This window comes from Oncorhynchus tshawytscha, unplaced genomic scaffold (assembly GCF_018296145.1).
Source record: "Oncorhynchus tshawytscha isolate Ot180627B unplaced genomic scaffold, Otsh_v2.0 Un_scaffold_2056_pilon_pilon, whole genome shotgun sequence".
Lineage (NCBI taxonomy): Eukaryota > Metazoa > Chordata > Actinopteri > Salmoniformes > Salmonidae > Oncorhynchus > Oncorhynchus tshawytscha.
In genome coordinates this window covers 27,232-42,726 of record NW_024609439.1, presented here as the reverse complement: position 1 = coordinate 42,726, position 15,495 = coordinate 27,232, and the positions used below count along the sequence as shown (strand labels likewise).

Genomic DNA, 15,495 nt, shown 5'->3' with positions numbered 1-15,495 from the left:
GGGCCAGTATTTATTTTATGTTTAGCTTATTGGCTATGCCCTTACAAAAAATTGTTGCAGTTTTGAAACTGCAGTAAACGTGTATTTGACTCTGGTATTTTGGACACAGTAATTGCAGAATAACTGCAGTGAGTTATACTGCACTGTAACTAACTGCAGTGAGTTATACTGCACTGTAACTAACTGCAGTGAGTTATACTGCACTGTAACTAACTGCAGTGAGTTATACTGCACTGTAACTAACTGCAGTGAGTTATACTGCACTGTAACTAAGTGCAGTTGCACTGGAAGAATTACTGCAGTAGAAGAACTGTGTTATTTTGTACACAGTATTTGCAGCATACTGCAATTATACTCACTCTAATGGCAGTTATACTGCAATCTTTTTCGTAAGGGTGCGCACCAATATCAAATGAATTACAAGGCATTTCTATGAAGTCAACCTCAACAACACATTGTTTATCTGTTCTGTGGGTCAGACTGCGTGGTGTGGAGAATGGTGGGACATGACTGTCACTGGATTTACATTTGCAGTGTTCTTTCTCAAACGTTCCAAATCCTGTTTGGCTGATTTTGTCACTCAGGGGAAACTGAACGCACCAGAAGAGCAGCGAGTCACACAGGTGTAGCCTATGGGGAGAGATGACAGCCCTCCCTGAGACGGAGACACTGCCCTGTAGGGAGGAGTGGCACGTGTTTTGGTTTCACTCAGCCAGTGCAACAGACTTCCAGGCAGATAGGTTCGGGATCTTAGCCTAATGAAATCAGCTTTATTCTCGCTGTTGGAGCTATAGTCAAATCCCGTGGTGTCGCACACAGCTGTTATTAGGATTTTTGGAGATTCCATGGTGCACCAGCGGTGTGGATAGCACTGCCAGGCAGCACGTAAAGGCTCCAGGATGACACCATTAGACGGACATCAAGCGGAGGAACGGGACTCGCAGAGCCAGGAGGACTCAGAGTGTCCCGTGTGTTATGAAAGTCTCTCCGGCACGGAGAGGACCCTGAGCTGCCGACACGTTTTCTGCCACGACTGTCTGGTCAAAACCTTGGTCAGTATCAACAGGGACGGCGTCATCAGAGACACCATCATCTGTCCCGTCTGCCGACACCTGACTTTCATCAAGAAGCAACAGGAGGTTGGGGTTCCTCTCGCCCCGGGGAAAGAGGGCGAGGAAGGAGGCGGGCAGACCTTGAAGGTTCCTGTCCCTCCACCAACACCTGGTAACCCACAGCATCACCATGAAGCACAAGCACGACGCGCGTCAGGGCATAGTAGTTCACCGTCTGATTCAAGCGGACTGAGCTGGATTGTGAGACGTTTTAGGTGTATTTCAGAGAGATGCAGGAGTCGACAGATACTGTCACTGATCACTCCCGACCACAGAAACTCTCAGATTTTCATCATCATCAGTGCCCAGGGCCGACCCATGGCTGATGAAGATGCGGTGAGCCTGGACACTATGCCTGTTGTTCTCCAACCCAACCGCAGGAGACGGCGCGTCAAGATTTGTACAACAGCACGTTGCTTGGTCGTTCTGCTTGTGATATTCACATTGATGGCAATGGTAGCTGCCACACTTCCTTGGATTATATTGGCATAACCCACAAAGCCAGAGCCATATGGCTCGAGCATATGCATGGTGCGTCATTGCGCACTACTTGACCGTCATTACGCACTATTTCTTGTTATTGTACGGTCTAATTTTCTCTTCACTCATGCTCTCATGAAGACAATGTATTGCACTTAATTAACTGAAACGTGTCACTTTGTCCATTCTGTCAATATATATATATATTGTAGTGCCATTTAGTTTGAACTTGTCCAGTGTGTTCCGTGTATTCCTGTTTGTACTCAATGCCCTGGACAGGATGTAATTAAGTGACTGAATGAAACTGGGCTGGTTCAGTCAGTGTCTGCAAATAAAGTGATAGTTTATGGACTGAGAGGAAAAGGCATTGTCTTATTTCCTACATTTATACACTTTATGATGGTGGTTTGGTTAATAATGGTTGAAATATTGGTCCTAAGATCAAAAGAAAAAGAGGCCCCTGTGAACATGCCTCCATATTCACCCCATTACCATAGGTCTATAACTACCGATGCTCACCATATAACTGCCCCATATGTTGTTGGCAACAAGTCCTGAATAAAGAATGGTGAGGGTTGTAATCCCAGCACCTCTCATGGAGACCATTGTTGTGTGTTTCTGGTTGGAAGTTGTTTTACCTGTTTAATGAGAACTTCAGTGACATTTACAAGTACAGGCTACAGTTACTTCATTAGAAGGACTAGATAACCAACACATCATGTGCCAAAGTATTTTTTATGTCCTACCGGCACGTGGTACATTCTGACAATGCAAACAGAGAAAGGGAGACAGAAACAGAGACTGACACAGAGACACATGAGAGGCACCGAGACAGAAAGAGACACCAAGACACCGAGAGAAAGTGCACTATCAAATGCCTTCAGTATCCTCGGCAAATAATTGATGTGAGTCCCTGGCAGGTTGAAGGAGCAGGACCGACTTGCAGGTAAAGATGAGCATGGGGTCGGGGATAGACTGCTGTAAAGAGAGACTTGGGGCACGGGAACACTGAGGGGTTGTCTTACCACTGACACCACATAGAGGCCCTGCTATACCAACACCAGGGAGAGAGAGTTAGCTCTGCTTTCTCTATTGTGAAGGGAACAATGTCTACAGTTTATAATGGACAAGTGTAACAGTATAACTTTAGACCGTCCCCTCGCCAATACCCGGGCGCGAACCAGGGACCCTCTGCCCACATCAACAGCAGTCACCCACGAAGCATTGTTACCCATCGCTCCACAAAAGCCGCGGCCCTTGCAGAGCAAGGGGAACCACTACTTCAAGGTCTCAGAGCAAGTGACGTCACCGATTGAAACGATATTTAGCGCGCACCACCGCTAACTAGCTAGCTGTTTCACATCCGTTACACCAGCACCACCGCTAACTAAGCTAGAAGTTTCACATCCGTTACACCAGCACCACCACTAACTAGCTAGCTGTTTCACATCCGTTACACAACATAATGGAGTGTTACACCACTGTAGAGTGTTACAGAACTAACTAGCTAGCTGTTTCACATCCGTTACACCAGCACCACCGCTAACTAAGCTAGAAGTTTCACATCCGTTACACAAGGAATGTACAGTATTGGAGGATCTGATACAGGGCCTATATAGTTGTGTAGGCTACATGGTGAACATGAGAGGTGTTGCATAGTCATATAACCTGTATATATATATATGTTCTGTTTCTAGAGTTCTAGTGTGTATGTTGGGTCACTAAGTGAATGTACGTGAATACATGACTTGTAGTTTACTAGTTTACTACCACTGTATGAGAGCAACATAATGGAGTGTTACAGAGCAACTTACTGTAGAGTGTTACAGAGCAACTTACTGTAGAGTGTTACAGAGCAACTTACTGTAGAGTGTTACAGAGCAACATAATGGAGTGTTACAGAGCAACTTACTGTAGAGTGTTACAGAGCAACTTACTGTAGAGTGTTACAGAGCAACTTACTGTAGAGTGTTACAGAGCAACTTACTGTAGAGTGTTACAGAGCAACTTACTGTAGAGTGTTACAGAGCAACTTACTGTAGAGTGTTACAGAGCAACTTACTGTAGAGTGTTACAGAGCAACTTAATGGAGTGTTACAGAGCAACTTACTGTAGAGTGTTACAGAGCAACTTACTGTAGAGTGTTACAGAGCAACTTACTGTAGTGTTACAGAGCAACTTACTGTAGAGTGTTACAGAGCAACATAATGGAGTGTTACAGAGCAACTTACTGTAGTGTTACAGAGCAACTTACTGTAGAGTTACAGAGCAACTTAATGTAACATGTTAACTAGTTTATTATGTAAGGAACAAGGTTTCTGGAATGTGCTTTATCCATGTCTTCATCCTACATGTGTCCTCTCTTTCCTCTGCTTGTCTAGTTGTTCCTGTTTAACTGGTTGGTTAGCAACCAACCAACCGCCTCAGCTGTTCTGGATCCTCCCTCCCTTCTTTCTTCCTAGTGAGAGGGAGGAGGGAGATGGGAAGGGAGGGAGGGGGGAGAGGGAGGTGGTGGGGGAGGGAGGGAGGGAGGGTAGAGAAGTGTAATAATGAATTTCAGTTAATGACTTAGCATAATTGAGTAATAAAACCTACTCTTACTGTGAGACTGGATGAGTGACATTCTATTACAGACTCTTAATTAATGTTCTTGTGTGAGAAATTAAATTGTGGCATATCAAAATCAACTCTCAAAGTTCTACCATAAATCCACAATGAATTAATGAGCATAAAACTATAAAACATATTTTCGAAACATTTTGAACATAGAAAACAAGTCTCTCTCTCTGATACCACTGGTTATACTGGTGGAAAGTCTCTCTCTCTGATACCACTGGTTATACTGGTGGAAAGTCTCTCTCTCTGATACCACTGGTTATACTTGTTACGGTTTTCTAGTGGTGATGAAGGAGAGTCGGACCAAACTGCAGCGTGTCGATTGAGATTCATGTTTATTCAAATAAAGAAACACGAACACTACACAAAACAATAAACGTAATCGAAACCGAAACAGCCTATCTAGTGCAAACTAACCGAGAGTACACATAGGACACTAAGGACAATCACCCACGACAAACTCAAAGAATATGGCTGCCTAAATATGGTTCCCAATCAGAGACAACGATAAGCATCTGCCTCTGATTGAGAACCACTCCAGACAGCCATAGACTTTGCTAGACAACCCACTAAGCTACAATCCCAATACCACCACCAAAACCCCAAGACAAACACACCACAATTACAAAAACCCCATGCCACACCCTGGCCTGACCAAATACATAAAGATAAACACAAAATACTTTGACCAGGGCGTGACAATGCTGGTGGAAAGTCTCTCTCTCTGATACCACTGGTTATACTGGTGGAAAGTCTCTCTCTCTGATACCACTGGTTATACTGGTGGAAAGTCTCTCTCTCTCTGATACCACTGGTTATACTGGTGGAAAGTCTCTCTCTCAGATACCACTGGTTATACTGGTGGAAAGTCTCTCTCTCTGATACCACTGGTTATACTGGTGGAAAGTCTCTCTCTGATACCACTGGTTATACTGGTGGAAAGTCTCTCTCTCAGATACCACTGGTTATACTGGTGGAAAGTCTCTCTCTCTGATACCACTGGTTATACTGGTGGAAAGTCTCTCTCTGATACCACTGGTTATACTGGTGGAAAGTCTCTCTCTGATACCACTGGTTATACTGGTGGAAAGTCTCTCTCTCTCTGATACCACTGGTTATACTGGTGGAAAGTCTCTCTCTCTCTGATACCACTGGTTATACTGGTGGAAAGTCTCTCTCTCTCTGATACCACTGGTTATACTGGTGGAAAGTCTCTCTCTCTCTGATACCACTGGTTATACTGGTGGAAAGTCTCTCTCTCTGATACCACTGGTTATACTGGTGGAAAGTCTCTCTCTCTCTGATACCACTGGTTATACTGGTGGAAAGTTCCTCCCAAAGTTTACTCAGGCACACCCTCTTGAGAAACTGGTTACCTGTAATCTCATTAACCAGCCTGGCTCTTTATCTGGAGCCTGGGACCTGTGATCTCATTTAACCTTTATTTAACTAGGCAAGTCAGTTAAGAACAAATTTTTATTCTTACAATGACGGCCTACCCCGGGCCAAACCCGGATGACGCTGGGCCAATTGTGCACCGCCCTATGGGACTCCCAATCACGCCTGGATAGAAACCACATGATGGTGGTGTACTGACATAGAAACCACATGATGGTGGTGTACTGACACATAGAAACCACATAATGGGGGTGTACTGACACATAGAAACCACATGATGGTGGTGTACTGACATAGAAACCACATGATGGAGGTGTACTGACATAGAAACCACATAATGGTGGTGTACTGACACATAGAAACCACATGATGGTGGTGTACTGACACATAGAAACCACATGATGGTGGTGTACTGACACATAGAAACCACATGATGGTGGTGTACTGACACATAGAAACCACATGATGGTGGTGTACTGACACATAGAAACCACATGATGGAGGTGTACTGACACATAGAAACCACATGATGGTGGTGTACTGACACATAGAAACCACATGATGGTGGTGTACTGACATAGAAACCACATGATGGAGGAGTACTGACATAGAAACCACATGATGGAGGTGTACTGACACATAGAAACCACATGATGGTGGTGTACTGACACATAGAAACCACATGATGGTGGTGTACTGACACATAGAAACCACATGATGGTGTACTGTGGAGGTGTACTGACATAGAAACCACATGATGGGGGTGTACTGACACACAGAAACCACATGATGGTGGTGTACTGACACATAGAAACCACATGATGGAGGAGTACTGACACATAGAAACCACATGATGGTGGTGTACTGACATAGAAACCACATGATGGTGGTGTACTGACATAGAAACCACATGATGGAGGTGTACTGACATAGAAACCACATGATGGTTGTGTACTGACACATAGAAACCACATGATGGAGGTGTACTGACACATAGAAACCACATGATGGAGGTGTACTGACATAGAAACCACATGATGGAGGTGTACTGACATAGAAACCACATGATGGAGGTGTACTGACGTAGAAACCACATGATGGTGGTGTACTGACATAGAAACCACATGATGGAGGTGTACTGACATAGAAACCACATGATGGAGGTGTACTGACATAGAAACCACATGATGGAGGTGTACTGACATAGAAACCACATGATGGTGGTGTACTGACATAGAAACCACATGATGGAGGTGTACTGACATAGAAACCACATGATGGTGGTGTACTGACATAGAAACCACATGATGGTGGTGTACTGACATAGAAATCACATGATGGGGTGTACTAACACATAGAAACCACATGATGGTGGTGTACTGACACATAGAAACCACATGATGGTGGTGTACTGACATAGAAACCACATGATGGTGGTGTACTGACACATAGAAACCACATGATGGAGGTGTACTGACATAGAAACCACATGATGGAGGTGTACTGACATAGAAACCACATGATGGAGGTGTACTGACACATAGAAACCACATGATGGTGGTGTACTGACACATAGAAACCACATGATGGAGGTGTACTGACATAGAAACCACATGATGGAGGTGTACTGACATAGAAACCACATGATGGTGGTGTACTGACATAGAAACCACATGATGGTGGTGTACTGACACATAGAAACCACATGATGGTGGTGTACTGACACATAGAAACCACATGATGGTGGTGTACTGACACATAGAAACCACATGATGGTGGTGTACTGACACATAGAAACCACATGATGGTGGTGTACTGACACATAGAAACCACATGATGGAGGTGTACTGACATAGAAACCACATGAGGGTGGTGTACTGACATAGAAACCACATGATGGTGGTGTACTGACACATAGAAACCACATGATGGAGGTGTACTGACACATAGAAACCACATGATGGTGGTGTACTGACATAGAAACCACATGATGGTGGTGTACTGACACATAGAAACCACATGATGGAGGTGTACTGACATAGAAACCACATGATGGGGGTGTACTGACACAGAAACCACATGATGGTGGTGTACTGACACATAGAAACCACATGATGGAGGTGTACTGACACATAGAAACCACATGATGGTGGTGTACTGACATAGAAACCACATGATGGTGGTGTACTGACATAGAAACCACATGATGGAGGTGTACTGACATAGAAACCACATGATGGTTGTGTACTGACACATAGAAACCACATGATGGAGGTGTACTGACACATAGAAACCACATGATGGAGGTGTACTGACATAGAAACCACATGATGGAGGTGTACTGACATAGAAACCACATGATGGAGGTGTACTGACATAGAAACCACATGATGGTGGTGTACTGACATAGAAACCACATGATGGAGGTGTACTGACATAGAAACCACATGATGGTGGTGTACTGACATAGAAACCACATGATGGTGGTGTACTGACATAGAAACCACATGATGGAGGTGTACTGACATAGAAACCACATGATGGTGGTGTACTGACACATAGAAACCACATGATGGTGGTGTACTGACATAGAAACCACATGATGATGGTGGTGTACTGACACATAGAAACCACATGATGGAGGTGTACTGACATAGAAACCACATGATGGAGGTGTACTGACATAGAAACCACATAATGGTGGTGTACTGACACATAGAAACCACATGATGGAGGTGTACTGACATAGAAACCACATGATGGGGGTGTACTGACATAGAAACCACATGATGGAGGTGTACTGACATAGAAACCACATGATGGGGGTGTACTGACATAGAAACCACATAATGGTGGTGTACTGACACATAGAAACCACATCATGGAGGTGTACTGACATAGAAACCACATGATGGGGGTGTACTGACATAGAAACCACATGATGGAGGTGTACTGACATAGAAACCACATGATGGAGGTGTACTGACACATAGAAACCACATGATGGTGGTGTACTGACATAGAAACCACATGATGGAGGTGTACTGACATAGAAACCACATGATGGTGGTGTACTGGTGGTGTACACATAGAAACCACATGATGGTGGTGTACTGACATAGAAACCACATGATGGAGGTGTACTGACACATAGAAACCACATGATGGAGGTGTACTGACACATAGAAACCACATGATGGAGGTGTACTGACATAGAAATCACATGATGGAGGTGTACTGACATAGAAACCACATGATGGTGGTGTACTGACATAGAAACCACATGATGGGGGTGTACTGACATAGAAACCACATGCTGGTGGTGTACTGACATAGAAACCACATGATGGAGGTGTACTGACATAGAAATCACATGATGGGGGTGTACTAACACATAGAAACCACATGATGGAGGTGTACTGACACATAGAAACCACATGATGGTGGTGTACTGACATAGAAACCACATGATGGAGGTGTACTGACATAGAAACCACATGATGGAGGTGTACTGACACATAGAAACCACATGATGGAGGTGTACTGACACATAGAAACCACATGATGGAGGTGTACTGTGTACTGACATAGAAACCACATGATGGAGGTGTACTGACACATAGAAACCACATGATGGTGGTGTACTGACATAGAAACCACATGATGGAGGTGTACTGACACATAGAAACCACATGATGGAGGTGTACTGACATAGAAACCACATGATGGAGTGTACTGACATAGAAACCACATGATGGAGGTGTACTGACATAGAAACCACATGATGGAGGTGTACTGACATAGAAACCACATGATGGTGGTGTACTGACACATAGAAACCACATGATGGTGGTGTACTGACACATAGAAACCACATGATGGAGGTGTACTGACACATAGAAACCACATGATGGTGGTGTACTGACACATAGAAACCACATGATGGAGGTGTACTGACATAGAAACCACATGATGGTGGTGTACTGACACATAGAAACCACATGATGGTGGTGTACTGACACATAGAAACCACATGATGGTGGTGTACTGACATAGAAACCACATGATGGAGGTGTACTGACATAGAAACCACATGATGGTGGTGTACTGACACATAGAAACCACATGATGGAGGTGTACTGACATAGAAACCACATGATGGTGGTGTACTGACACATAGAAACCACATGATGGTGGTGTACTGACACATAGAAACCACATGATGGTGGTGTACTGACATAGAAACCACATGATGGAGGTGTACTGACATAGAAACCACATGATGGTGGTGTACTGACACATAGAAACCACATGATGGTGGTGTACTGACACATAGAAACCACATGATGGAGGTGTACTGACATAGAAACCACATGATGGAGGTGTACTGACATAGAAACCACATGATGGAGGTGTACTGACATAGAAACCACATGATGGAGGTGTACTGACACATAGAAACCACATGATGGTGGTGTACTGACACATAGAAACCACATGATGGAGGTGTACTGACACATAGAAACCACATGATGGTGGTGTACTGACACATAGAAACCACATGATGGAGGTGTACTGACACATAGAAACCACATGATGGAGGTGTACTGACATAGAAACCACATGATGGAGGTGTACTGACATAGAAACCACATGATGGAGGTGTACTGACATATAGAAACCACATGATGGAGGTGTACTAACACATAGAAACCACATGATGGAGGAGTACTGACATAGAAACCACATGATGGAGGTGTACTGACACATAGAAACCACATGATGGTGGTGTACTGACACATAGAAACCACATGATGGTGGTGTACTGACACATAGAAACCACATGATGGAGGTGTACTGACATAGAAACCACATGATGGGGGTGTACTGACACACAGAAACCACATGATGGTGGTGTACTGACACATAGAAACCACATGATGGAGGAGTACTGACACATAGAAACCACATGATGGTGGTGTACTGACATAGAAACCACATGATGGTGGTGTACTGACATAGAAACCACATGATGGAGGTGTACTGACATAGAAACCACATGATGGTTGTGTACTGACACATAGAAACCACATGATGGAGGAGTACTGACACATAGAAACCACATGATGGAGGTGTACTGACATAGAAACCACATGATGGAGGTGTACTGACATAGAAACCACATGATGGAGGTGTACTGACGTAGAAACCACATGATGGTGGTGTACTGACATAGAAACCACATGATGGAGGTGTACTGACATAGAAACCACATGATGGAGGTGTACTGACATAGAAACCACATGATGGAGGTGTACTGACATAGAAACCACATGATGGTGGTGTACTGACATAGAAACCACATGATGGAGGTGTACTGACATAGAAACCACATGATGGTGGTGTACTGACACATAGAAACCACATGATGGTGGTGTACTGACATAGAAACCACATGATGGAGGTGTACTGACATAGAAACCACATGATGGTGGTGTACTGACACATAGAAACCACATGATGGTGGTGTACTGACATAGAAACCACATGATGGTGGTGTACTGACACACAGAAACCACATGATGGTGGTGTACTGACATAGAAACCACATGATGGTGGTGTACTGACATAGAAACCACATGATGGTGGTGTACTGACATAGAAACCACATGATGGAGGTGTACTGACATAGAAACCACATGATGGAGGTGTACTGACATAGAAACCACATGATGGAGGTGTACTGACATAGAAACCACATGATGGAGGTGTACTGACACATAGAAACCACATGATGGTGGTGTACTGACACATAGAAACCACATGATGGTGGTGTACTGACACATAGAAACCACATGATGGAGGTGTACTGACATAGAAACCACATGATGGAGGTGTACTGACATAGAAACCACATGATGGAGGTGTACTGACACATAGAAACCACATGATGGTGGTGTACTGACATAGAAACCACATGATGGTGGTGTACTGACATAGAAACCACATGATGGAGGTGTACTGACACATAGAAACCACATGATGGTGGTGTACTGACATTGAAACCACATGATGGAGGTGTACTGACACATAGAAACCACATGATGGAGGTGTACTGACACATAGAAACCACATGATGGAGGTGTACTGACATAGAAATCACATGATGGAGGTGTACTGACATAGAAACCACATGATGGTGGTGTACTGACATAGAAACCACATGATGGGGGTGTACTGACATAGAAACCACATGCTGGTGGTGTACTGACATAGAAACCACATGATGGAGGTGTACTGACATAGAAATCACATGATGGGGTGTACTAACACATAGAAACCACATGATGGAGGTGTACTGACACATAGAAACCACATGATGGTGGTGTACTGACATAGAAACCACATGATGGAGGTGTACTGACATAGAAACCACATGATGGAGGTGTACTGACACATGAAACCACATAGGAACCACATGATGATGGAGGTGTACTGACATAGAAACCACATGATGGAGGTGTACTGACACATAGAAACCACATGATGGTGGTGTACTGACATAGAAACCACATGATGGAGGTGTACTGACACATAGAAACCACATGATGGAGGTGTACTGACACATAGAAACCACATGATGGAGTGTACTGACATAGAAACCACATGATGGAGGTGTACTGACATAGAAACCACATGATGGAGGTGTACTGACATAGAAACCACATGATGGTGGTGTACTGACATAGAAACCACATGATGGGGGTGTACTGACACATAAAACCACATGATGGAGGTGTACTGACACATAGAAACCACATGATGGTGGTGTACTGACACATAGAAACCACATGATGGAGGTGTACTGACATAGAAACCACATGATGGGGGTGTACTGACACATAGAAACCACATGATGGAGGTGTACTGACACATAGAAACCACATGATGGAGGTGTACTGACACATAGAAACCACATGATGGAGGTGTACTGACACATAGAAACCACATGATGGAGGTGTGACTGATGGAGGTGTACTGACATAGAAACCACATGATGGAGGTGTACTGACACATAGAAACCACATGATGGAGGTGTACTGACACATAGAAACCACATGATGGAGGTGTACTGACACATAGAAACCACATGATGGAGGTGTACTGACACATAGAAACCACATGATGGAGGTGTACTGACATAGAAACCACATGATGGAGGTGTACTGACACATAGAAACCACATGATGGAGGTGTACTGACATAGAAACCACATGATGGGGGTGTACTGACACACATAGAAACCACATGATGGAGGTGTACTGACATAGAAACCACATGATTTTGGTGGTGTACTACCACATGATGGAGGTGTACTGACATAGAAACCACATGATGGAAACCACATGATGGGGTACTGACATAGAAACCACATGATGGAGGTGTACTGACATAGAAACCACATGATGGGGGTGTACTGACACATAGAAACCACATGATGGAGGTGTACTGACATAGAAACCACATGATGGAGGTGTACTGACATAGAAACCACATGATGGTGGTGTACTGACACATAGAAACCACATGATGGAGGTGTACTGACATAGAAACCACATGATGGAGGTGTACTGACATAGAAACCACATGATGGTGGTGTACTGACACATAGAAACCACATGATGGAGGTGTACTGACATAGAAACCACATGATGGAGGTGTACTGACATAGAAACCACATGATGGAACTGACATAGAAACCACATGATGGAGGTGTACTGACACATAGAAACCACATGATGGTGGTGTACTGACACATAGAAACCACATGATGGAGGTGTACTGACATAGAAACCACATGATGGAGGTGTACTGACATAGAAACCACATGATGGAGGTGTACTGACATAGAAACCACATGATGGAGGTGTACTGACACATAGAAACCACATGATGGTGGTGTACTGACATAGAAACCACATGATGGAGGTGTACTGACATAGAAACCACATGATGGTGGTGTACTGACACATAGAAACCACATGATGGAGGTGTACTGACATAGAAACCACATGATGGAGGTGTACTGACATAGAAACCACATGATGGAGGTGTACTGACACATAGAAACCACATGATGGAGGTGTACTGACACATAGAAACCACATGATGGAGGTGTACTGACATATAGAAACACATGATGGTGGTGTACTGACATAGAAACCACATGATGGTGGGTGTACTGACATAGAAACCACATGATGGTGGTGTACTGACATAGAAACCACATGATGGAGGTGTACTGACATAGAAACCACATGATGGAGGGTGTACTGACACATAGAAACCACATGATGGAGGTGTACTGACACATAGAAACCACATGATGGTGGTGTACTGACATAGAAACCACATGATGGAGGTGTACTGACATAGAAACCACATGATGGAGGTGTACTGACACATAGAAACCACATGATGGAGGTGTGACTGAAACCACATAGAAACCAGAAACCACATGATGGAGGTGTACTGACATAGAAACCACATGATGGAGGTGTACTGACATAGAAACCACATGATGGTGGTGTACTGACATAGAAACCACATGATGGGTGGTGTACTGACATAGAAACCACATGATGGAGGTGTACTGACATAGAAACCACATGATGGTGGTGTACTGACATAGAAACCACATGATGGATAGAAACCACATGATGGTGGTGTACTGACATAGAAACCACATGATGGTGGTGTACTGACATAGAAACCACATGATGGAGGTGTACTGACATAGAAACCACATGATGGAGGTGTACTGACACATAGAAACCACATGATGGTGGTGTACTGACATAGAAACCACATGATGGGGGTGTACCGACACATAGAAACCACATGATGGTGGTGTACTGACATAGAAACCACATGATGGTGGTGTACTGACACATAGAAACCACATGATGGTGGTGTACTGACACATAGAAACCACATGATGGAGGTGTACTGACATAGAAACCACATGATGGAGGTGTACTGACATAGAAACCACATGATGGAGGTGTACTGACATAGAAACCACATGATGGAGGTGTACTGACACATGATGGAGAAACCACATGATGGATGTACTGACATAGAAACCACATGATGGAGGTGTACTGACATAGAAACCACATGATGGAGGTGTACTGACATAGAAACCACATGATGAACTGACCATAGAAACCACATGATGGAGGTGTACTGACATAGAAACCACATGATGGTGGTGTACTGACACATAGAAACCACATGATGGAGGTGTACTGACATAGAAACCACATGATGAAACCACATGATGGAGGTGTACTGACATAGAAACCACATGATGGAGGTGTACTGACATAGAAACCACATGATGGTGGTGTACTGACACATAGAAACCACATGATGGAGATGATGGTGGTGTACTGACATAGAAACCACATGATGGAGGTGTACTGACATAGAAACCACATGATGGAGGTGTACTGACATAGAAACCACATGATGGAGGTGTACTGACATAGAAACCACATGATGGAGGTGTACTGAAACCACATGATGAAACCACATGATGGAGGTGTACTGAAACCACATGATGAAACCACATGATGGAGGTGTACTGACATAGAAACCACATGATGGAGGTGTACTGACATAGAAACCACATGATGGAGGTGTACTGATGGTGGTGTACTGACATAGAAACCACATGATGGAGGTGTACTGACATAGAAACCACATGATGGAGGTGTACTGACATAGAAACCACATGATGGAGGTGTACTGACATAGAAACCACATGATGGAGGTGTACTGACATAGAAACCACATGATGGAGGTGTACTGACACATAGAAACC

At 43.9% G+C, this 15,495-nt stretch overlaps 1 protein-coding gene across 1 annotated transcript; it reads left to right on the top strand.

Moving 5' to 3' along the window:
* Window positions 1–650: 650 nt before the first annotated feature.
* On the top strand, window positions 651–2,192 carry LOC112240864 (RING finger protein 222). The gene has a single exon (XM_024409090.2). It carries the CDS (start codon window positions 900–902, stop codon window positions 1,602–1,604), a length of 705 nt encoding a protein of 234 aa, XP_024264858.2. The 5' UTR covers window positions 651–899; the 3' UTR covers window positions 1,605–2,192.
* The last annotated feature ends 13,303 nt before the right edge of the window (window positions 2,193–15,495 follow it).